This window comes from Oxyura jamaicensis, chromosome 2 (genome assembly GCF_011077185.1).
Source record: "Oxyura jamaicensis isolate SHBP4307 breed ruddy duck chromosome 2, BPBGC_Ojam_1.0, whole genome shotgun sequence".
Taxonomy (NCBI): Eukaryota; Metazoa; Chordata; class Aves; order Anseriformes; family Anatidae; genus Oxyura; species Oxyura jamaicensis.
Genome location: NC_048894.1, coordinates 29,915,259 through 29,942,296, shown reverse-complemented (window position 1 = coordinate 29,942,296; position 27,038 = coordinate 29,915,259). Strand labels below are relative to the sequence as shown.

The window sequence follows — 27,038 nt, the reverse complement described above, 5'->3', positions numbered from 1 at the left end:
TAGCCTTTTATTTATGTAATTTGAAATATGTACCAAGGGTGGGTTTTGTACTTTTGCTGCCTGACAGTAATCTGAGTTTCACTCCTCCATTTCTAGCTCAGGAAAACTTAGTTTTTCAAGTTCTAAGCACACTGCACTATGTTTGTGTCAAAGTGGATGCATTGTATTCATACCTGATTTCACAGAATCATGGAATGGTTGAGGTTGGAAGGAACCTCCAGAGATCATAGTCCAACACCCCTGCTCAAGCAGGGTCACCTAGAGTGTTACACAGGATTGCATCAAGGCAGGTTTTGAATGTCTCCAAAGGAGACTCCACAGCCTCTCTGGGCAATCTGTTCCAGTGCTCTGTCACCTGAACTATGAAGTTCTTCCTCATAAAGAAGTTATTCCTCATTTTGAGGTGTGAATATTGAATTCCAATTCAGTGTTTGTTTGTTTGTTTGTTTAATTTTTAGCTTTTCATTTTGTTACACAATAGTAATTACTTATGATAGTTAAACAAAACTGTGCATACTTATTTGAAATGGTACTGCTGGTGTCCTGATTGTATTTAACAGTGTGCAATAAATCTAGTAAAACAGAAGTGCAGTCTTTATATATTTGTCGAGAGAAAAAAAAAAAGAAAAAAAAAAAAAAGTAAGATCTGCCTGCTGTCATGATAAACTAAGCAATTTACTAGTATTTATATCCTGTATTATTTTTCTGTAGAATCTATTGATGAACTTCAAAATGCAGGTTCTGTCACCTATTAAAAATGTGTTTATGAGTTAATTATCTTGTAATACAGCTCTCCTACTGCAAAATATCTAAAGATTGTTAGATCTAGAATTTTTATTTTCTTTGAATACCTCATCTGTCATCAGGAACAATAACCATTTACCTTTACCTTCAGCTAGCCTAAGGCAAGCTACATTTTTGTCTTGACTCTTCTTCACAATGGGAGTTCCCTGCTTGCACATGCTAGTACTCTGCAGGATAGAGATTTTAACCATGAATCAGAAATCATATAGTAGGTGTAAGACATGAAATAAAATCGATACGTTTTTTTCTGAGGCATGTCACTGGTTAAGTGTCAAAAAATATTCTGATATTCACTGAAAAAGAAAAGTCAAAGGTACATTTGAACCTGTCAGTTCAACACATTTCTGTTATCCCTTTAGGGGATATCATACAACTTGACACCAACATTTAAGCTTTGAAAATTATGAGCTCATCTATTTCGAACGGGATGTCACATGTTCCCAAGCCTTTGCCATTATTTATAATGGAAGACAGGATGATCAGTTTTGTCACATATTGATAGTGAATAAGATCTTTTTTCTTTTCTTTTTTTTTTTCTTGTTTCAGAATGAAGAACAAATTTTGGTATTTTGAATTTGGCACTTCGGAAACTTTCTCAGCCACCTGTAAGAAGCTGCATGAATCTGTAGAAATAGAAGTAAGAAACTAATTGTTGCCTTTATCTTTGAAATGTCACTAGTTTGGCTGAAATTCAGGGAGCAAGGGTGCAGAGTGCCTGAATCCAACAAGGCAAAGCAGTGCACATACTTTTGACCCTATATTCCAAAATATTATTTTTATCATGTCTATTTGTAGTGTAGCCCTGAACACTGGAACAAAGTTCAGTTTGATGATTAGTGAAGTCTTAATACAGTAGACGAGGTCAAGAGGTGAAATATAACATTAGAAATCAATAGGGAGTGTGGCTAGGTCAGATGGAAAAATGAAAGACTGTCAGAGGGAGTGAGAGCTGCTGCAGGATTAAAATAAAATAAAATAAAATAATAAAAAAAAAACTTATTATTTCTAGGTCCCAAGTTTTTATAACCTTTAAAACTCAATTCCCTAAAATGGTACTTACATTCCTGAATAAAGGTTAAAGGATATATGTTTTTTTGGAATCATTCCCCTTCATTAAATAGCTTTTCTTTCTGCACAAGGGGTCATCATTCCATTATGCATTGAACATTAACTGAAAAGACACCGGATAGTTACAGACAAAATACAAATTTAAAATGATGTGCCACTGCTACTTTGATGTATGACAGAATAATTGGCAACATTACATAAACTGTTTGGGTGGTTGGTATTTATAAATAAGTAAATGAATAATGTGAAAATGTGAAATAAGTGAAGTTACAAACCTGAGAATTTAAGTCAAATAATGAAATCACTTCGTAAGAGGATTGTGGGGTTCTCTTTTGCCTACTGTAATGAGAAACTCTTTGTCAATGGAGTATTTGTATAGCAGTATGAAATACTTGGAGGTGTATGGTAAGAGCATGATAGTTAGGTTAAAGACTACTGAAAGGCATAATATCAAATGATCTAAAGGGAACATCTGTTAGTAGAACAGTAGCAAATACTGAGACTAAACCTGTAAGGTTGTGGTGCCAAACTTGCCTGTCACACAGCTTTTTTTTTTTTTTTTTTTTCCCCACACACATTTCTTTAAAATTAAAATACATAAATAAAATTACTAGGACAGTGATTCACACATTTGGCTTTAAGAACCGATAGCCTGAAAACTACTTGATTAGTTATTGGAAGAAATGCTTACCTGGTTAGATTTAGTTTGAATATACTGCAAGTTAAATATACCTTTTGATTAAATATGAATTTTATTGGCTTTCCTAAAAAAATATTTCTACTCAGCAAAACTCCTACAGAGTCCCATACACAGTAAGATATTATCTTCTCAAACTGTTTGATTATAGCCATCAAAAGATTGATGAAATGTTAACATCCAAAAGTAAACAAATATGCATACAAGTTCATGATGCTGCTGATACCAGTTTTATAATTATTACCAATTCATATTAGTAACACTGTTATTACCAACAGAATATTACATTGTCAGTATATAAGACATGTTTATTAATATTCACTTCCTCTATCCTGTCCATTCTCATTATTCCTACAATTAGGAACAAAAATCATAGGGGAAATAGTTTCCAAAATGTTTACACAATAATTATTAGGAGGTAGTTATTTACAGATATTACTACAAGTAAATTACATTGAAATGAACAATGCTTAACCAATATGGTTGTATCTAATATTTCTCATTGTATGGTGTAAACACTTAGGAGTTGCTCTGTTTTCTTTTTTTTTAATTTTATTTTTTTTAACCTGCTGCCCATTGCTTGGGGATGTTGCTGTAAATGCGAGCTTGGTGTATGATTACCTATTTCAGTCTGAACAAAGTCCACAAAGAATGCATTTTCTCTACAACCAAATTTTGAATTAACAGAATCCACAATGATTAAGGATCTATATCTCTGAGCTAGGAGAAAGTGATCAAACATTCTGTGGGAAAATATTTATTCAACCATATATTTGATTTCTAATGTAATTAAGTTTGGCTTTCCTGATATATAGTCATTTATTTTCAGTTCTGTATTTTTTATTCTGTTTGAGATGGAGAACGCAGTTTTAACACTAAATTCTTATAACTAAAATCTGTATTTTAGTTACGGTAACCCAAAAAAATAGCATATACTAAAACATTATTCAGAATAAGAGATGGTTTTATTTCCAAATTGTGATCCAAATTTTGACAAGAGAACCAGGTTCTAAAGGAAATAATAATAATAATAATAATAATAATAATAATATTGTGTCAATAAATGAAGCTTAAGACTTTACAGTTTAGAGCACTTATACTTTATTTCCCCTAGAAGGGAGGAAGGGTGGAAGGGAGGAAGGAAGAGAAAAAAAAAAAAAAGGAAAGAAGGAAGGAAGGAAGGAAGGAAGGAAGGAAGGAAGGAAGGAAGGAAGGAAGTAAGGAAGGAAGGAAGGAAGGAAGGAAGGAAGGAAGGAAGGAAGGAAGGAAGGAAGGACGTGAAAGCTATGTAATGAAACTAGGCATAGATCCAGTGTAAATGGGGTTGACATGGTAGATAACTGCAGCAAAAGCATCATGTGAACAGAGGAAGCCTGCTTAAATCACCTGATATTAATAGGTGGTAGAGAGGAGCTTAAATGATTGTGTAGTCTTGCATAATGTTGTACTTGGTTACATGGATATGTTCTCCACAGAGAGACGATCTGGAAATTTTGGTGTAATGAATGAAGTGTAGAAGATAATGCCAGAATAGGGACTGAAGTGAAGCAAAAATAAAATAAAATAAAATAAAAATGTAAGAACACTAATGTTTATTGTAAATCTAGTAGGCATACTCTGTATTTAAGAGTATGCTTTTATTTTTAGCAGTATCATTGCTTTATTATTACTCTATCTGGAAAAAAAAAAAAAAAAAAAAAGGAAAGAAAAGGAGCAGAACACATCTGAGATTTGTTGTTGTAGCATATGAATGTGTAAGGACAATGCAGTGCTACCTGTCGTGCAAACTTCTTGACTGTGTGTGAACAAAAGAAATCCTCCTTTTGCTAATTCAGAAAGTTCCTCACCACTGTGGGATTCAGAGGCCTAGTCAAATAATTGTCTTAGTGTACTACCTGCTGTGTTCAATATTGAGTGAAAATGGAAGCCAGACCCTCAGCCATCCTATTTCACAGTTCTTCTTTTATTTAAATAATTCCAGTCAGTTTGGGGGACGCCAGACCTTTATAAATTAACAGCAGGGAAATACCAGAGGTGTCAGATTGCATATTTATCATCTTTCTCGTGTAATACTTAAATATGTATTAAGAAGTGACTGACATAAATTAGGCAGATTTCAGAAGCCACAGGCCGTGGCTTGTAGAGGACCCCCTTCTGCTTGACATTTCATCCTTGTCAAAGATCAAATTATTTTAATTTAGGCTGCAAATTATAAGGAATGAAGACTTCTTTGTGGGAATTCCCTGTGGTAATCTGACTTTTGTTGTTACTGCTGCTTGACAGTGTGCAAAAGATATAATATGCATGCAAATAAGGTTAAAAAATATGTACTATCTAATTATCCAGCCAGTACATTCCACTTGAAGACAGTGGGAGGCCTGACACACAGTATGTGTTTGATTCATTGAGGCCTGCAGGGTATTTACACAAGATTACTTTTAATTATGAAATTAATATCTGTTTATCTAGAATGTATAGGAGTAAGTGAGCATATACATGAGAAGAATTTTTAGTAAAATTAATCATCTCGATATTTAATACATATAAAATATGGGCAAAAACATGAATTTGCTTCCAAAATAATTGTGAAGGCCCATGACATTTGTATTGCCAGAAAAGTCTGATTAAAAAGTTATACTTTCAGTTATAGTTGTTGCCACATCTGCCAACTCACAGGTATGTCTTTTCACTTAAAAGGTTTCCCTATATGCATGTAATACACAGGTATTACAAATATGAACAAATATGAGAGCAAATATGAAATGGAAACTTTAATGTCAAAATTGTTCACTCTCCAGATTTACAACATTAAGATGTGGAGTATGCATTATAATGAAGTTCTGTTTTGTGTTCTGGGAAAGTTTTAGGGTAAATGAATAATTATGCACAGCTATTTTTGAGTTCTGCACTCTTTAAAAGCTGTGATAAAAGTTTAGATAAAAAGAGGACAAAGTGCCAGTGACCCACAGAGCATCAAGCTGCAAGATGTCAGTGGACTGTTACTGAAGCATGGTTAATTATTTTTCCAGTTTTCTACCTGATTATTACATATTGGAATTACAAAATAAGACCCTTAATCAATTTTAAATGCATGACTGGACCCCCTGCTGGCTTGCAGAGCATTGCAGAAGTAGGATCTAATGTTTGTAAAATATACTGCAGTACACAATAAGGTACGTGTAACTCACCAGGATGTCTGTGTACTCTACCTATGTTGTGAGGCATGAAGCTAATCTACCTTCAGCTAAGGTACAAGTTTATGTTCCAGTCCTGGGAACTTTGGCTTACAAACACAGGTTCAACTGAAGTAACCTGAAGTTGGGTCTTTTTAATTCTCTGGAGGTTCTTCAGTATTTTGTTACATTTTCTATGTGTGAGGAGTTTGCCCAGATCCTAAAGGAATGTGGGTGGGGAGGAGAATTTTGCCTGAGTAAGCTGTAGTCACTGAGGACTAGGTATATCCTGTCAAGCTAGGTATGTCTTGTGTATGTCAGGCAAACTGTGCTTGCAAATGTAGGCTTCTGCCCCCTGAGAAGGCATTGCAGTTTTTTCCTCAACAGGTTTATAAGCTAAGGTCCCTGAATAGTTTTCCTGCAAATGAAAATTATGGTCCCTTTAATGGTCCTTTTAACTTAAAGCCATAATTTAACAAATTACTATGTATCTATAAAATGTTTGTCAATGTCCAGTGTTGCTATTGAAAGCAGGAGTGCATCTACTGAGTCTTGGAAAGCTCTTTGATCACTGATACCTCTTCTTTGGCACCATATCCCTCTTTTGCCTAAATGTGAAAGAAATGCTGAAAAACCTCAAGAACATGATATACAAGACAGTGAAACTCCCTCAATAACACTCCTAAAAATGGCCATGTTTTCCTTTGGCAACGATGCATGTTTCAGAGAACTACCATAATAGCTATTGCTGATGGAGGTCCTAGGATAAGAAATGTTGTACCTGCATCAGCACTTTAATAATCTTACCTCTTAGTATGAGTTATTAGTCAAGCATAGCTCTACACTAATGTGCCAGTTGTACCTTGGGTTGAAATTAATATCTGCATGGTGTTCTGTGCTATCAGGGACTCTCTTAGACCCTTTTCCATAAAACTGTATATGCCCTGTATGGATAGACTTCAGTTTCATGTGGAAGGGACTCAGATGTAGCAAGTATCATTGCAAAATTTTAAGACACACAATTTATCTGGAACAGGAAACAAAAATACTAGCAGTTATTGCTATAGTGATTTTTACAGTAAAAATGTTTGTCTGCTAATAGCTGTAGTCATAGGTAGAACATTCTGATTTTTCTTTCTCTCTTACTGCTCTCTTTCTACCTCCACCCCCAACCCTTTGTTGTTTTTTGTTTGTTTCTGTTCTCTTTTTTTTTTTTTTTTTTTTTTTTTCCTTGCTAATCAGTGTGATGGAATTCAGCTAGACTTAATCAATATTTCTCTGGAAGGAATTGCCATTCTGAACATCCCAAGCATGCACGGTGGATCAAATCTTTGGGGAGAGACAAAGAAAAGACGTAGCCATCGTCGGACAGAAAAGAAGAGGTCAGATAAAAGAACCACTGTCACAGATGCCAAGGAACTGAAATTTGTATGCCAAGGTAAGCTTACAGATTAATATAGGCTACCTGGCTCCATACAGTTAACTCAGTTCTATAATCGCACTTGCATTGCCTCTTGTCAAGACAAAGGATAGACAGCTCTTAGCTATTTCTTTTCTTCTGCATTTAGCTTTTCTGATGGGAAGCACTGGAGCAAAGGCATAAAGAAACATGCTGACAATTACAATCTATGTACTTGCAAACCTGTTTTTTTTTTTTTTTTTTTAGATGGGATGTTACCTGTTAAGCAGACTAAGCACACCATGTGGCACTCTTTGCTACTGTCATATTCAGTCTAGAAGTACCTGGAGTTTTGGGGAGTAAGAAAATGCTTACTTAGCATTTTAAATGCTTATAAACGTCAGTGTGCATAAAACTTGGGAATAATCATGGCCTGCTTCTAACAAACTTGGCTGTGGAAAATTACTTTAGGATAACAAGACAAAGCTGCCTATATATTTTATGTTACCATATTGTGATGCTGTGTGCAATCCTTCATTGTATATGATGTAGCTTGTTTATATGGGCATGCTCCTTCCTTCAGGACTCATTACTTTCCTGGTGATTAGGAGGATTTTCTCCTTAAATTTTATTATAATCATAACTTTCAACAAATCCTTACAGTAAATAATAATATCTATTCTACTTCACAAAATCTGAATACTAGGTGTTTTAACACATCATTATGTATCACAAGTTGTGGTGATTTTAAAATTTTCTGTTCACAGCAAAGGATAAGCAGACCAGACTTCAAAAACTCATTATTATTATTATTATTTCCTTTCTTTACTTTTTATTCTATGGAAATAATATTTTCTGCTTCAGTGGTTCCAGCATCCATAGACTTAATAAATGTCAGGACCTTAACTGTCTGATGTTACTATAGTCCTTTTACTAGTTTTGGGTAACCTATTTTTTGTATTTTATCGGCAATATTTTTTTAAATCACTAGTTATATGTTAATATGTGGTTTTAATCCAGCTAATTTACCTGGATAACAAAGGTTGAGGAATTAAGTAGTTTTTTATGGCTTTGTGGCTGCAATAGGTACTAGGACCCAAAATTTTCTGTGTTGTAGCAATTTCATATGTTCTCGGTGTCTCAAGGTAACTTACCAAATACACTGTCACCTGAAGTCTTACCAGTTGCTAAGCTTCTTCATACACTACTATCTCTGTATTCTATCAGTGTTCAAGAGATGGAAACAAGCTAATGGGTAATGGACTCACAAAAATATTTTATTTTCTGTTGCTTCTGAACATAGGGAGATGGGACACTTGACCCTTTTGATAAGTAGTGAAACAATTTATTATAATTTCTTTAATTGTTGGGGTTAAGTATGTATTTACTACATAAATAACAGTGATTTCAAACTAATGACTATATTTGGTTCTGATATTAGAAGGATGTTGCTATATATTTGCATTTTTCCATACAGGAAAATAATAATAATAATAACAAAAACTTTAAAACATCAAAGTGATTAGAATATCCTACATTATCTATAGAAGTATTCATAATGCAAACATTAAGTATCTTACTGTAGAAACTATGTGCTGTGGATGGAAGTGATTTCACCCAAAGGCTAGTTTCAAAGCAGAGGTTGACTTTTTCAAAATTACAAGCTGAAACACCTGTATCTTGTCACTGAGTACATGGGTAGTATACATTACAGTAGCATTTCAGTACTTAATAAGATGAAAAGAGGATTTCCCAACTGGGCGTGTTTGTTGCACTTCATTTTTAACTGGGAAGACTTTGACTGAAACCTTCTAAAGAAGGAAGAAGGAACCTTTGCAAGGTCCTGCTGCTGTCCTCCCTCTGCTCTTGTATGTGTCACTTAATGTAAGCCAAGTATGCGCAGCATAGTCATCAATGCAGGAAAAGTGATCAAAGTTCTTCCACATCTTTTTTTTTTTTTTTTTTCTCTTTCTTAACTTCCCCAAATGATCATACAGATATGTATCTCTCTCTAAACCTGCTTCCCTCTTTTTTTCCCCACTTACTGTTGTCAAAGTGTAGGCAGCCAATTGAAGTCAATAGGCTTGTATTTTCCTCGCCTTCCAGTTATCTACCTCTGAATACTCAATCCACAGTTTTGGACTTTAATAAAATGGGCACCTGTTTGGAAAACGACCTGATTAGCCTTAATCAGAAAAACAATATATTGAAATGTAGCAATTTAAAATGTGTGTTGCTTAAGTATATTCCCAGCTCGTCTTATGCATGTACACTAAAGAGCAAGATTTGGTACTGGTAGTGTATAGGTTTGTGTGTGTCTATATGTATCATATATATTTCTATTGAACTGCTGACTGGCTTTGATATTTTTGTATAAAAACATAGAAGTTAATTGCACAAATATCTTTAGAAAGAAAACCTTATTTAGCTAAGGCTATAATAATACTAAATATTATCCTATTCGTTGTTCATAGAAGCAAATACTACAGTTTTCAATTCAGCTCCTATCCAGAAATGCAGCATATAGAGGGTCTTTCAGCAAATGTTATTAGGGAAAGAATTGGGTTCTTCTTCTTCTTCTTTCTACTTCTTTTTCATTCTCCTCCTTCTTCTTCTTTCTTCTTCTTTAACTAATCTAATTTAATTTTACTAATTTCTCATTACCATTTCTATTGCACAAACTCAATGTATCAGAAAAAATATATAACCAGAGATATGTGACAGTCCACGAAGATAGATGATTTGATTCCTTGACATTATGAATCTGACAGTTGCAGTGTTTTATTTTGTTTTGTTTTAAAATCTCCTAGTATGTACATATCTATGATATATCTATTCACAATCTTTTTTTTTTTTTTTTTTTTTTTTTAGTACAGTTTTAGATACAACTTTGAACTATCCTTGAACAGTATTTGGACAGGAATTTTGGGTAAATGTATACAGATATTGAAAATGCCAAAAATTGCTTCTATAGAGATGAACATACTGCATATAAACTATAGTATGAGTTGAGAAACATAAATAACTAAGCTACTTGCTGTTTGGAAATGACATCCAAAACATAAGTTGAATCATGAAAACATGTCTTCTGTGAAATATATGTCACTTATGTTAGGTGTTAAACAGCAAAACTTTCTTCCTCACAGAGACACTAAATTGAACTTTAAAGCCTTTTGTGAGAAAGGGAAATTATTCTTTTAAAAAGTTATCTATTAAACTTTTTGCTGAGTGGAGTCAGATTCCTTTAGAGGGAATATTTTTATGCTTTGTTTTGTTGTCATTGCTGAAATTCAGTTAGAGCCCTGTCCTGAAATGAAGTATCTTTTAAGGTCATCAATCTCTTTTAAAGTCAGTCATAATTCTGACTGGGATAGAGTTAATTTTCTTTGTAGATGCTCACACAATGGTGTGTTTTGGATTGTTGATGAAAATTGTGTTGATAACACACCAATGTTTTTAGCTGTTGCAGAGTAGAGTTTACATAGAGCCAAGTTTTTGGTGTGGTTGTTTTTTTGTTTGTTTGTTTGTTTTGGTTTGGTTTGGTTTTGCTTCTTGTGCTGCCTTACCAGCGAGGAGCTGGGGGTGCTAAAGGAGCTGGGAGGGGACACAGCCAGGACAGCTGACCCAGACTGACCAAAGGGATATAACATATACCAATATACCATACCATACTGTTGTATGCTCAGCAACAAAAGCTGAAGGAAAGAAGAAGGGATGGGGTGTGGGTGGGCAGGACGTGAAACATTTGAAATGATGATGTTTGTCTTCCCAATAAATGATTACACATGATGAGCCCTGCTTTCCTGGGAGTGGCTGAACTGGCACCTGCCTGCTGATGGGAAGCAACAAATGAACTACTTGTTTTTCTTTGCTTGCGTGCACAGTTTTTGCTTTACCTAGTAAACTGACTTTACCTCAGCCCATGAGTTCTCACACCTTTACCTTTCCAATTATCTCCTCCATCCTGCCTGGGGAGAGTGAGCAAGAAGCTGTGTGGTACTGAGCTGCCTGTTGGGGCTAAACAACAATAAAATATCTTAAGACTTCATTGCAAACTTCTACGTAACTTATTTTCACAAGAGTAGTTTCAGTCATCTTGATGGATTCACTCCTGAAAGAAGCATCTATGAACTATTAATGGTTGAAACCTTTAGACTATAAATATTTCAGTATAATACTTCCTTCTTATTTATTTTGTATATCACCCAGCACACTGATACTTAACCAAGTAGTCAACAATTTGATCTGCACAGCTTGTTAAAAGAGCTTCAGTGAGCTATTGCTCAGCAACATCCCAGACTTCTGTACCATTTCAACAGTGTGCATTCATGTCACAGCACCTAGCCATATGCCATGCTTACTAATATGATTCCATAATTCTATGTGGAAATCTTGGTTAATAACTGCATTATGAATTTCTGAATGGAAATGCAAAAAAAATAGATATAGTGAACTGTCTGTATACATATTCTACAGTCAAAAACAGGGGACATACAGAGGGTGTGAAGGCCTCAGAACACTTCAAAACATCCGTACGCAGTGGAAAAGGAGAAAATACCTTTTTTCATTAGGTATCAATTTCCATTCTACAGGGGAAGGAAAACATCCTATCCCAAATTTTCATATAGATAGGGGATTCCTAACAAGAATTCTAAAGCCAATTTGTCAGCTTTGTGGGCTAGCACATTAATTACATTTCTGGAGGTCTTAAAAAATTATGCTTTGGCCATGTGATTACTCCTTGCTATTTATAATTTCCTAACTATTATGAATTTTGAGATCTCTAAATAGGAATGAATTACATTGGAGAAGTTAGAAACTATGTTCCAGTTTAGCATACAATATGAGTTCTGTATCAGTAGAAGTTTAGGTTATTTATGGTATGGTACAAGGCATGTATAAGACTGCAATTACAGAAAGCTACAGTTAATGTAATGGTTAGATTACCTTATCTCTCTAATTTTGTATCTTGTTTTGGCAGTTTATCACGCATTGATAAATTGATACACATTGACACATTATCACCATGGAAAAATAACTAAATATAGCTGTTTCTGACCTGGTCCGTGAAAGCCTATTGAACTTAGAGAAATTATGTTGTTTAGACAGAACATCTAAATAGAATCATTTAATTACTTTCTTTCTTGACAATCCTAAGTAGGTATTTTTGTGCATACACGTACAGAACTTGAAGACTACAAATATTATTGATATAATCCAGTTCTACCAATTTTAGTAACCGGTGTTGTAGGTTGTGTTACTTTAAAGAAAGGAAAATAAAAAGGCAAATGAGCAAATTACCTTAAGTTTATAAAAAATATCCATGAAACAAGTTGAGGTAATACATTTGATATTCATAATTCCAGCAAGCAGAAATATGTCTACCCAATGAAAACCAGTGACTAAATCAGTTAAAAAAAAAAAATGAAATAATTAGTAATGCACATTGTTGTGGTCTAGGCTCAAAATCATTAGACAGCTTGCAAAACACTTACAGTCCTTTTGCAAGAAGAGTCTGTACACAACCTGAGGTGTATATATATACTTCCAAAGCAAAGATGCAAGTAGGTCATATATGCTGGAAATACCTTTCTGGATAATATATGTAAGGGTTTATATTTCTGTGAAGGATAATAGAAAAAGAACAGTGAACCTGAGAAAAGGGAAAGCGCTGAACAGAGTAATAGAAAATCTGTTGATGCATTTCTTAGGAAAAGTGAAGAGGAAGACAGCTTTTTCAGCTGAATTCTGACTATAAAACTGTTAGCTAAGCAAAGAGACTGCCTTCTGTCTCTTCTGTCTTCCTATATATAAGGAAAATGCTCTTGTGTCTGTACCAGTAAGAAAAAAAGTATGAAGAAAGAAAATCTAACATTGGTGTTCTCTTCGTAATGAAAGCAACCCAATAACCTACAAGTTGTCTGACACAGACATCAGGAAAAAAGAAAAAGAAGAAAAAAAAAAAAAGAAAAAAAAGTTTCTTAAGCAGTAAAATAGGTAAAATTTAGAAGAATTATGGTAGGTAATCTTCAGGTCCCAGAAAAGGTAAAATGGAAGGAGTATCCATATGCATGCTAGTATGCTTATTCAAATGGAACTAATCACTGATGACACACATATAAAGCATTGTCAAAGTAATAAGTATATGAAATTCTGGAGAAGAATCCAGTATTATTTAAATGTAAAGTACTATAAAACTCATGTGGAACTTATTCCTAGAGTGAAAATTTAGGAAACGTACATATGATGAGTTATAAAGTTACATGAATCTAAAACGCTTTGAATGTTTCATTTAAACATCCACTTCATTTAGGGATATACCTTAATTTCTTTGCTTGGAAAATAACACAAAATTATCCTTGTATGAAATTTTCAAATTTTCATTTCTTCCTAAATTTTCCCTAGTTGCTCTGAAAATAGCAGCATTTTTCAAGGTTTTTGGCACATTATTTTCTGTCCTAGAAAACTAGGAAGACAGAGAAATCCCTTAAATATAAATAAGATAACCGTTCTAATCCAGATATTTTTTTCAAACATTAAACATTTTGAAATACATATCTAAATTCAAACTTTTTTTTTTTTTTTTTTTTTTTTTTTTTTTTTTAGATGGGTAGAACCATGTTCTCTATTCTGGATACACTGCTAAAGTGTCCCACATCTTTAATGAATGCTGTAGTCACCAGTTCATTGTACAGAAAGGACCATGGCAGAATATCTAGAATATCTGTCTTTCCAGTGGATGTGCAAATTCTTGTTGCAGTATAGCTTCCAGGTGTTGGGCACTTGAGCTGGGGGAGCACCTGTCTGGGGGATTATAGAATAGGCAATGTTGGGAACTGAAGTAACATTCAGTGGAGTTATATATTGCCCTTTTTTTAGTTTGGGATGCATTATTTTTTCACCTTTTAAAAAATTTGAATGGCTCGCTGAATATCCCATTTCCTTTGTTTACACTTGTGTTGTGGCACTCAGTCATTGTGCATTGCCTCTTTTATCAACAGAGTAGCAGCAATTGGCCACCACATCAGGCATTTTTCTCCACATCTCCAGTGAGATCTTAATAGCTACTGGGAGCTGCCATCCCACCGAGAGCAGCTGCTTGGGGTAGTTCATCGGTGTAGGAGGTGGTGATCATTGAATTTGCAATCTCTCCCAAGCCAACGAGGGCAAGGAACCTTTCTCAATTTGCTCACATGGAATCATCTGTTCCTGTAAACCCAAGACCTGGAGCTTTGCAAAAGTCAGGATGCAACTCTAAGTTGTTTCCATTGATACAATAGTTTCCATTTTTTGGTAGTTCCTCTACTAGCTGTGGAGCAGAGTGCTTCATATCGTGATGTATTTCTACTGTTTAGCAATATTTCTGTAGATATATGAATATAATAATAAGGAAGAAAAAAAATGTCACTGATTTTCCACATTAACAAATTCCTACTTACTGTCTTTTGCTTTAAGCAATGATCTGGGAGTTTAGACATAGTGTAGAGGTGAGAAAGGTGCTGAGCTACTTAACATGACAAAGTATTGGCTCTGGTAAGTGCACGTAGAAGGTCTTCTCAGTACAGAAGTAATTTTCCTAACTGAGAACTTAGATTTTTTCTGACTACTTGAGGGGTAAGTTTGTATTCAAATACCTTTCAAACATAGTAGCTACTGATGACTCTGTGGATTTAGCTCCTCTCTTTTACAGCTTGAACATGTAGACTGAGGCAACAGATCCAGCTATCAAGAAGGGACAAAAGGCACTTTGTCCTATCCATTTACTTAAATTGTACATTGTACCCATTTGTTTGTAAGATCTGAAAGTCAAACGTTAACTTTACCAATATATTAATAGCAGAGTTTTCCTAATAAGGCAATGCACTACTGGACTCACATTTTGATTATGCCAATAAAAGTCTTTTCTCCTCTTTCTTCCTCCCCCATAGCAGCAGAGCTTTAGGATACCTTCTTTTCCTCTATATACCTTTATTACTCACAAGGTGCTGTATTCAGAAAGAGCCTTATTCATGCAAGTACACCCATCAGCCTAGGAGATAGAGTCCATAATTCATAACACACTTTGAATCTTTTAGAAATATAAATACCATTCCCAGTTGTTGTGAAATACTGATTTTTATTGTTAGAAGGAAGTAGTAGGACCTTGAAAAACAGATTGATAGTCTGATTTGGTTTTATATTTATAAAGCATGTATATAGGTTTCTGTGCAATATAGATCATGGTAGGAAAACAATTTCCTTTTATTTACAAGGCAATTGAGATTGTCATTGTATTATACCTTTTGGTGCACAGAATGTTCATTTTCTTTCAAATGTTATTCATCAAAAGAGGATAATTATGGTGTATTTCATAGACTGCCAGAAGGAAAATGTATCTTTGAAAAGTTTCATTTCCCTTAAGTTGCTCATTTTCTATAGGAAGACAGAGCTATTAAGTAACATACCCATGACAAAGATTGATTAAAATGGCATAAAGGACTATCTTATCTCTAAGTACAGGGATTTACATATATAACTCTTATGACTTTAAATGCAGTAGGTGGAATTAACTCTAGCTATTGTATAAAAAAAAAAAAAAAAAAAAAAAAAAAAAAAAAAAAAAGACCACCTAAATTGGTTTGTACAGAGAAGGCCTATATTTTACCTCAGCACAGGTGTTGGTAGAAGGCTAGTGTGACCTCTTCCACAACCGATCTGCTTTCTTTGCTGGGAGCCCTTCATGCCTCTTGTACCTTATTTACTCAGATAAAGGAATACTTACCTATGAGGCAGCCATGTTATTAGTGCAGATGTGGTAAATGATAAAGGATGTGAATGGAATACCCAATGGCACAAGATGATACGTATCATTTTCATTATAGCAAAGCTTATCAGCTTATGCAAGGTTTTTGTTTGTTTTCTTTTCCCTCTGCTTTCAGTGCTGAAGGCTACAGTTTTGCTGGTGTTTGTGTAAAGAATTTAATTTGTGTAAAGAATTGACTTTAGCTTGAAAATACGCATTGCAGGATGCAAAGGTCTATAATAATTAGTTCATTTATGCACAAAAGGAGAAGCTCAGCTTTGCCTTTCTTGAACTCTATTGTTTCTTCATTCTGGTCTTTTCTCTGATCATAGCTTTGCTACTGTGCTTTGGCAGTTTGCACAGAAGAGTGTCAGTAGCATGGTGTGGTGAGTCTAGAACTCGGTTTACTAATGTAGAAGACAAGTAATTGTTATTTAAAGTTCACTGTGCTATGCTTAGAATGTGAGTATTTGTACGTGAGCATTGGGCCATAAATCCTTTTTGGAGTAATTCCACTGAAATTGTGAGATTATATATGAGGGAGTAATAACATGCCATAGCTCAGGGCAGAATTTCATATGTTCCGTATCTCTGAATGTGCATGAGGAAAAAATAACAAGTTTCAGAGGAAAAAAAAAAAAATATATATATATGAGTTTGTGTGTGTGTGTGTATAGATATATTTAAAAACATATGTTTAATTGACATTTTAGATTTTGTAATCACATAATGTCCCTTTTCCTCTATGTCAACTACAATTCCTTAACAAACATGTACTTTTTTTGTTTGTTTTTAATTTTTTTTGTTGGATATATCTTCTAAATTGTATATTGTTTATGCTCACATACTCTTTATTTTTTTACAGAACATTAAATTCTCATATTTTTCTCATATATAGCATGATTAACACTTAATGCAGAAGTGTTAAACCTGTCTGAGAACAGAAACTAGTCCCCAACTTAGTTATAAAAATCTTCTATTATGGTACTTTGATACAGAGTTTTTCTTTTATTAACAAAGTGAAAACATCTGTTACTGTCTCAACATAGTTTTTGAGTTTCATATCAATTTTATAATTCATGTGTTTTTCTGCATCTGAAGTTTTGCAAATATTGCTGTTCTTACTAAAGCTTACAAAAAGTCAGCAATTAACAAACTACAACAGGTGTTTCCTTTCTTGGGGAATGGAATGCATATGATTATTGTAATTTAGATTCCTGTGTGAGTTAAGGAATTGGTCTGTTATTAGAAAACATTACAAGCACATGGAAAATGATAAAAATGAATTAGAAAGGTTGGTTAAATTTAAGACTGAAACAGTTCTAATCGTTCCAGGCTTTCTGAATGTTGTGGGTGATTGCTATCTCCCTCAACAATCCTAGATGTGACCAGATTTATGCATTTATGGTTTAGATTTGCAGTAATATTTTCTGATGCCAAACATATGTTTTTGTGTTTTGACCTTAGTACAAAAAGCTGAAATAATCATTCTGCGATATTCAATTTGTTTAATGGCAGACCAGTATTCCCTAGGAATTTCTGATAGCATGTTACTCAAATTGCTTGTTCATTTAACCCTGCCCCAGGTGCCTAAATCTTTAGATTAAAGATACAGAAATAAAAGTATAATACCCAGTCATTCCTGGCTGCTGTAACACATAATCATATCCTCTGATATGTTCTGGTATTCTATTACTTGTTACTAGAAAATTTCACATTCCTAGAGTGTTTGCAAAAGGTGTTGTATTGACAGCAATTTAAGTTTGAGTAACAACAGGAGAGACAGCTTCAGTTAATGTACACATTAATATTACTAAAAAAAAAAAAAAAAAAAAAAAAGTGGAATATTCTAAAATATTGGTGATATGAAGAATCAGGTAAGACCACAGATTGGTTGTATATACACTTGTATTACCCACTGGTGGTAGAATTTGAATTTACAAGAGAAAATTAGTGTTTGTGTATGAGAAAGAAAGACGGATGTGGAAAGCAAGCATATATTACAGCAAAAAAAAAAAAAAATCAGATTCAGTTTGCTGTATTTAGAAAAAAAAAATGAACAAAATCATCTGTATTAGTTCTGTGTTTTTGGTGTTTGTTTGTTTTTTCTTTTTTCATCTGGATCTGCAAAGAGTTGAGTTGAGCAAAGCATTCAGATATATTTAAAAAATATATATATAATATATATATAATATATATAATATATATATATATATATAATATATATATAGGAATCAGGCAGGTATTTTATTAGTGACTAATTACATTGGAAGCAGAGATTTGTTGTTGTTGTTCCCCCAGCCCATTTTCATCTAAGCACCCATGTTCTGCTAGGGAATATGGTATTGCAAAATACTGTATAGCAAAAGCATGTGTGCAACCACACCTGTAAAAAGCACTGTGGTAATATGGTTTCAATCACATATTTACGAGACCAAGTGTAATTCTGTGATTTTGTTCACGTGCTGATGATAAGTTAAATTAAAGGAGGGGATATTCAGTCAGACCGTGTCATGTCAGTGACCTGTTTCATTTTTACCTGCTGCCTTTAAATCGTAGTATCCCTCCTGACACTGTTAAGCATTGCCAGAAAACCACCAGGTTGTTTATAAGAGCACATTGTAAAGAAAGTATGAGCTGCCCAACAAATTAATGGTATTGTGAGGTGCTGCCTGCTGGGGTGAAAATAAATTGTAAGAAAATATAGGGAGACAGGTAATGGGCACTAGCTATGCTGCACAACACTTTTCAAACTGCTGCTGACTGTGTGCCAATGGATATGGCAATAACTGTCAACAAGATTTACAATACTTTGGCGTTTACTCAGTGAGAGTAGAAAGGCTGAAAGAGTTCTATAATTTTATTTAAAGTTTAGCACCAACTATTTCTGGACCTACTATTTCCAGGCAACAGGGCTACACGCACACTGTTCATCTTTCATACGTGTCAGTGGGAGGTTTTTTTTATTATCATCAGAAGTCCTTGAAATTGGACATAAGAAAAATAACAGTAAAGCAGAGGTATATTCTTAATTGTAAAGTCCAAGTAGGTACAGATTTCACCATTTACTATATATGTTGTGATCTCTGATGGCACTAAATTGTGCTACCTATCTATAGCCCCAGTGGGTGGTTCCTGCAGGGGAGAAAATTTCTAGCTGTGCTTCTTTCCATGATATTGAGAATGCACATCTTAAAGATACTGGGGGGCTTTGTGTCCCCTTGGCAATACATTCCATGCTGCAGAAATCTGCAAGTGGCAAATTGAACAATTTTAAAGGCTTGCTGTGCAAGTCTTGGGAGTTGTCCCATCATCCTCCTTATGAGTTTTCAGACATTTACACTTAAAATATTTTTAAATATTTGTTAACATTACAGAAGTGGTAAAATTATGTGATTGAGCTGAATTTTATTTTTCCGGTTTGCACATCCTCAACGGAACTCAGAAATGCACACCTTCTGTGTGCATTCTTTTCTAATAAAGACTTTTTTGCTAGTTAAATAGGTTCTTTCCATGTTATCAGAAATGTTTTTCAGTGGCTTCAGCTGCCAGCCAGTAATAAAGCCTCTTTAAAATACGGACTAGAGTAGCCACGGATTTGTAATAAATCACAAATTATGTCTGTGTACCATTAACATCAGTTTGATGACCTTTTTCTTTTTCTGGTCTACTATACTATTGAGTACAGGAAAAGCAATGATACTGGGAGAGGGGGAAGCCTTCTTATAACCCAATAAATAATCTGAGGCTGACCAAGCCATTCCTTGTATTACATTACATGAAACTTATCAATAAATTGGCAGTTAGTGACTATTATGTATGTGTTCTGTGGTACCACCCAAAGGTCTCAGACACTAGACATTTTATAAACACAGATCAAATGGATGTTTCCTGTTTGAAGAATCAAAGGATAATTTAGGCTGGAAGGGACCTCTAAAGGTCGAATAGACCAACCCTCTGTGCTCAAAGCAGGTCTAATTATATTGGGTAGTTCAGGGGCTTGTCTAGTACTTACAGTCTAAAGAGTCTAAGAATTTACAACCTAAAGTTTGTTTGCTAAAATCTAAGACTTTAGTTCCTGATTGCAAGGTTAAGAAGTGCAATCTCATTTTGATTGTGTGCCACCCTAATTCAGGCAGTCAGTCTGTCATTTGTTTTATTTTCATATTTCTTATTCAGTTTATGATAGTCTTAGCTGACCCAGCAGTCCTATCTCAGATGCTCCTACCATTCACTTGAAGTTCTCAGCTGGGGACCTAACTTCTCAAAATAACTTCAGTATTCCCATCTATGTGCAAAAGCAACACTGCCATGTGAAACCTTAGTGGAACTTCAACCTCAACTGTCAAATAGTGCTCTGGAATTGATTATCTCATTACTTTTTCTGGTCTACATTCATGGCTCTTCATTTCATCTCTCTTAAGATGAACAGTATGTTCATCAGTTCTCATACAGACTTGGTTAACCCATTGATGATCAATGTGGAGGCACATGTTAAATTGTAAGTTTACATTTAAATCCAATTAGAGGCAATTGAACTTACGTGTGTTCTGAAGCTCACAGTGTCTTCTAGAAAGCTTCTTCATTTATCTGGACTCTAGATATATTTGAGAATGTAATTTTCCTTCTAAATTCTTTTTATTTCTGCTTATTGACCTCTTACCTCATGGCTGTTTTAATTTCAATTTTATTTTATTCAAAGAATGTGCCTAAAAGTTTAGAGCCTCTGCTTTCCAAAAGGCTTACAAACCTGTAATGATAATCATAATAAGCTCCATGGAGTGCAAATGGCTTCACACTTAGATGACCTTCTACAAGTAGTCAAAAGTTTTCCATAGGTGGCCTTTTGCTCTAGGCTGTGTGGAAAACACTACTTGTGTCTCAATATTTTAAATAAGTTTATTCAGATATCTTTGCCAGTTTGGAGATGTTTAGAACCATTACCTAAGAAGTGATAATATGAATGATTAAGTCTTTAGAGCATGAAAAAGTTATGCTAGTAAGAAACAATCAGCAATTTTTGTTATAAGATCGGAAATCATATTAAGATGTAGACACTTTGAGAATTACTGAGTAAGACATAATCAGAAGACATTTAAAACATCAAAAAATAATTGCTGTATAATTAATTTGGGGGTGATGGAGTTGATTAATCTCACTCTGAAGCAATTTTTGAAATTCACTTTCTACAGGTGAAAATCTATGTGGTTAGTCTCATATATACTGACAATGCTTTTCAGTTATAAAATTGCTACTCATTTATCAAAACATATAGAACATTTTAGATATCAACTCATGAAGATACCCATGATGTTTATTTTTAAATATTCTCCTTCTAGAGACCCTTTTATGTGGTGAGGATCAACTCAGTTCAAATATCACTGTAATGCAGTCAGTCTCTTTGTCTATATGTGTCCAGGTTTGTAAAACTTTCTGAAGCATACCTAAGCTTTATCTGAGTGTAAATACTAATAGAGAATGGCAGTGTACATATTACTTTGCAGTAAGTTGTATTTCAAAGTAAGATCAAACTAGGAGTCAACCTAATATTTCCATAAAATTAATGGAAAAAACTCAAGGTTACAGAAGCCCACTGGAGAGGGAGGAAATCATACTACCTACCTGCAATGTTTGGAAATAAAAAAATCTGTTTTCATCTATATGAATCTTCCGCTTACATTGTATTAAAATTGATAATAATAATAAAATTATTTGAATGTGAAAATGAGAACTCTTTTTGATCAGGCCTTTATGAAATTATTTCTTCCTTCTTGAAGGAAAGAACACTAAACATCAGATCTAATATTACTTGGTGTGATACATATTTTTTTTAAATAGTTATCTAATAGTGTTTGGAATTAGGATAATCCTGGTGATGGTGAGCCCTACTAAAGCATTTCATTATTTTGCTACAGGATTGTCTCAGAGTTATGATTCTTGTATGTACTAAAAATTCAGTTTAGTAAAAACAAGCAAGAAAGATTGTGGTACAAATACAGATTGTCCTTACAAATTAAATAGCATTATTTAATGATGCTCAATACGAATTTGGTTCTAATTTATTCCATTTTGAGTTCATAGACAGGAAAAATGACTATTTGTGATTAACTTTTGTTGCAGGCCAGATTTGAGGCCAAGTGGTAGATTTATTAATCTAAATATTTATACAATATAAAAACAAAAACTTTTAAACTACCTGCCTGGTTCTCCAGAAATTATCTCCAAGAACCTCATAAGTCTTCTTTAACCTCAGGTGACTTGTCAGTATCTTTTTAACATTTACATTGGATTTTCTTATGCTAGCTAAATCTTAGTTTGGGAGTTGTTTTATAAAGCATCCAAGGCATTTAGTCCAGCAACATATGAAAATGCCATATACTTGATTCCAACCAGAAAGAACTGCAGTTATGCTCCTTGTAATTTATTCCCTTCATACTTTAAATTATCCTTAAACAGAAATTGATAAAACTAAATGAATGGCAAGGTATTCTTACCTGGACATCTCTCTTCCTTGATAAAACTTTTCAGGAAAGAAGTCTAAAACAGCTTCTGTTGGCCTTATACTATGAGTTGCCAAGGCGAGTTGCAGAGATCTGTGTGATACAGAGAACATTACTGGTCTTTCTTACTTCAGACATGTTTCCAAGTATGGAAAATTGAGTTCATGTACATTAACTGTATTGGTCCAGTTTTCAAATCATTTCCTACTCATGAGTGCACGTTTATGAAATACTGACTGCTCTGTTAACTGTTTTAACATATCATGCCATGTACTCTCTGTTGAATTATGAAGTAGTTATATGTCAGAAAATTCATAATAATTTGTTAGCAGTATCAGAAAAGACACAGATCAGATAGGCTTTGTCCACATTTTTCTAAGCTAAGTTTTGTTTTTGTGAAGCAAAGGTTTTGTTGTTGGGATGGGGCTTGCTTGTTTGAACAGTTAGAGGCTCTGGGTCTTAATAGTTCACTTTTGAATTTGGCTGATCCAAATTAATGTAAAAGTTATTGTTGGTGTAAAACTAGTACTATACTTGTGCATTCTTTGGCTTTCTTTATATCATATTTTGGAGTACAATATATTTTCTTTGTTAGAAAAATAAATATATTTTGAAACCAAAAGAAAAAATATATTTAGCAGCATATTATCTGTTTAAAACATCCTCCAAAATTCTCCTAAGGCTACCCATTCAAGTTTGGTGATATTTCTGTTTAATATATTAGTGTGCAGAAGTTATTTCTTTATGGGTTAACTAGAAGATTGTGTAAAATATGTTTTGAATAACTTTAAAAGTGTGTTAGATGGTATGTCTTGTCAAAATCTGGAAAAAAAAAATATCCACAAATTGTTAGATGTTTCCTAAGAATAATATCAAGGCTTTGGGTACATTTGAGAGATAGGTAGTTAAAGAAAATTTCATTTGGCAGTCAACCCATGGAAAAAGATTTGTTCTGCTGTGGAAATGAAAGGACTGTTAAAACAAAAGCTAATAGGAGAGATGATGGTCTTTTAGCTTTAAAAGTGGAGGAACTACTTGTAGCAACTTGAAAGAGAGAGTGACATTGTGACCAGTGAATTCAAAAAATCACTAGATTCCTTTCATTGTACATGCATTAAATATCTTTTGGTCTAGGCCACATGTTTGATTCCCCGATTCCCCCCCCCCCCCCCCTTTTTTTTTTAAGGGATTCAAGGGTCTTCTTAACATATGTTCCATCATTACAGGAATCTGACAGATCTATGAAGTTCATGACAAGTTTTGCCAATGTTAGCTGCTAGATAATTGAATAAAATGTTTCTAGATAATTGAAAAAAAAAAAAAAAAAGAAAAATCCATTTAACTAACATTTACTGCTCCTACAACATGGTAGAAGACATTGTTACATATATAGGAAAAAAAAAGAAAAAGAAAAGGAAGAAGAAAGAGGCAAAGCAAATGAAGTTGCATAGCTAGGTTATCTTGGCAGGAATAGGATGTTAGATGAGTGTGTGTTTCTGCCCTTCATCGAAAAATGCTTCATGTTGTGTGTTATAAACCTCCAAAAAGGCATTCCAAACAGACTGGACATTGCTGTTGTGAAGGACTTGCATGATGATAGCAGTGTGAAGTATGCTGTGAAGTATGTGTGTTTAGGGTTGCTGTGTTTTGAATGTAATCTTGAATCTAAGAAAGGCTGCCTTAATCTGGAAAATTAACTAAACCAGTAAAAAAAGTAAATCTCTTAATTCAGTGTTATGAAGCATATTTGTGCTTGATGTTCATCAGCTGACAACCTCCCAACAAGTATTTCATAAACACCTGTGCAATCAAAGGACACATGCTAATGGGTATCTATCCTTAATTGTGTAACAACTTTTGTATGTAAACATTGGTTCCTAGTAGTCATTAATAATGCATTCTTAGTAATGTAGATTTTGTGTGTTAAACCAACCGCATCTTGAGATCACCCAGCTTCTCATGTCAGTGGCTACTTTTCCTCCTCTTTGACTTCCCTGACCTCCCACAGCAGCTGTTCATACAGTGATTATCATTCACTGGAGCATGCTGATATAAAGCAAGTTTGCATTTTAAAAATAGACCTGTTAATTTAGCATGTGCTTTCATTTTAAAAGAATACATTTAAAATTTGGAGAGGAGGTTAAGAAGAAAAATGTTATTTTAAAGCAATTGTTTATTTTCTTATGGTACTTATGTATCCCCACTTCACCCACCCATAACAAAATACTTTCTAATTGGCAGGAGTTCAGCCAACTCTGAATTGGTACATGAATACAAGACTGCATAGCTAATAGTTTCATTTAGAGGACCACACACAGTTGCTGCACATGTGAGGGAAGCAAGCTGACAGATGTCCACATCCCCTGGCTCTAAGAATAATAATAACCCTCCAACCTAACAGACTACAAGCAGGAAAGACTCAGAGAACTGTCACCTTTTCCCCCCACTGAGAACCAAGTACAGTCCTGCAACTTTTTACATTATTTTCCCCAGTCCAGGCATAAAATTGCATATCTGAGTGGCATTGAATAAATTTCCCTTTGTAAGAGGACATTAATTTGTATCCTTTTATAATAATAATATCCTTTTATAATAATAATAATAAAAAATCCTGGGTAATGGAACTCTGAAAGTCATCTCTCAGTCTTCTGGAAGCAAGAATAAAAAGTGGGCATTCTTTCAAACCAAGAGGAAAACTGGTATCAGTAATGCAGTAAGGCAGACCAGAGTTATCAGATAGGTAATGGTTTAGTAGTTCTCTGGAATTAGTAGGTGAAGTACCTGCTGTCTGTCCTTCTCCCCTTCACAGAAGACCAGGCATCTCTTAAATTATTTTGGCACATATGGAGCCTGCACTCAGATATCAAAGTCTTCTGTTCTGAAATTCTCAGATTTCAGTAAGGAATGAATGGCTTCTCTTCTCTATTTTTTTTTTTTTTTCTCTCTGAGTTGCAGAAAAATGCCTGGGTGAAACTTAAAAGTTCAAAAACTAGAAGAAAAATAATAACTGTATTTCTTTCTGAAATAAAATCTCATGGCTATATAACTCATATGGTCTAAGTGCCTTAAATTTCACAACTGTAAGGAGTAATAGCAAAGGCAGTATTTTAATATTTGTCTGGATTTTTGGAAGAGGGGCAATACATTATTTACTACTATCCTTTTGCATTTAGAAAATTCCCAGCCTCAAAAAGCTAGAAATACTTTTTTTTTTTTTTTTTTTTTTTTTAATTGGAAGTTAAGAACATGTAAAACCTGTGTGCTTTCAAGTAAGATGTTCCTTCAATTCTTCCCTGACACACCAAGTAGATTTTGAAATCTGTGTCACTGCACGAGATGCTCAGGAAATGTTTGTATAGAGCCATGGTCTTTTAATTACAGACTGTGTTTATACTAATATCACAGCCATCAGCAACTGCATCCATGCAGTGTCAGCAGTAATTAGCACTGAATATATAGGCCTCTGTTCAAGAAGAATTGCTGAATGTATGATTCACCAGCATGAGAAGTGATCCTTCACTATCCCACACAAAAACATTTTTAGTATAAACTACAAGTGTCTAAAAAGGAGTTGCTGTTTAAGTACAGATCTCAGCTTACTCTCCACTAACTTCCCCAACCAGATAAGACCTGAGTTAGTGGAAGACATAACATGATAGATGTATGAGCAGGATAATGCTGCACGAGCAAGAGTATATCTTGTGTGACTAGAAAATTTCAGTCCCAGTCCAATTGACTTTCATGAAGTTACAACTGTGGCTATGCTTGTTAAGGAGATAACCCAGTGTTAAGACAGTGATATAAGAGTGCCTGAATGGCTTTATTTGTTACTTGCAATGCAACCTCATTTGCTGTAATGGAGGCTCAGATCCTCTATGTTACAATATATAGATGTAGTACCATAAGGTACTTGGGCTAAATTAGTTATGCAAATTTACACAAACCCATTCTTCAACACCCCACCCCCACTCCCCCCATTTGTATTCATATCTGATTATTTTCTTAAACCAAAATCCTGCATCTTCTTAATAGCATGCAAAACATAGTTACAAAACCACAGGGAGGGTAAATTCATTTTTATTTTATTTTAAAATATTGGAACCTTTATACTCCCTGAAATGAAAGTTTGTCTTCAGCATGAGGTTTCTCTCCTTCCCTCACTCATGGGGTTTTGTGTGTAGAAAGCTCATTGTAAGATGGGTGAAAATTATAAATAATTTATATATATACTGTACATTCTGAAATCTCCTGCTCCTTGCTGAATTTGTTTTGGCATGCGGAGACACTAATGCACCTGTGGAGAGAGTATTCTCTGTAATATATGACATCTGCTTTGAAGACAAAAGTGGAATGTCAGTAGACATAGCTAAGGGAATGACAGTGGTAAGAGCCAATCTTGATAGGAACTGCAACGAGGTCTTGGAACAACTGTTTCAAAACACACACAGCTTCCTCTGCATATGTATCTGGAATATCTGCAACCTGCTTATACACACTGCTTAAAAAAAAAAAAAAAAAAAAAAAAAAAAAAAAAAAATTTTGGATGACCTGCCTTAAAATTATAAAATTTACTTGTCTAGAAAAAAAAATTAATTTCAAAAATTTTAAAATTAAA

General features: G+C 34.2%; 1 protein-coding gene across 17 annotated transcripts in view; it reads left to right on the top strand.

The window, feature by feature from the left end:
* DGKB (diacylglycerol kinase beta) overlaps nt 1–27,038 on the top strand; it is a 377,456-nt gene that overhangs the window by 292,041 nt on the left and 58,377 nt on the right. For all 17 annotated transcript variants that reach the window (XM_035317633.1, XM_035317628.1, XM_035317627.1 and 14 more), the window contains 2 exons: nt 1,351–1,441; nt 6,985–7,180. In XM_035317633.1, the coding sequence (XP_035173524.1) occupies nt 1,351–1,441; nt 6,985–7,180 (287 nt within the window). The remainder of the gene's footprint in view (nt 1–1,350; nt 1,442–6,984; nt 7,181–27,038) is intronic.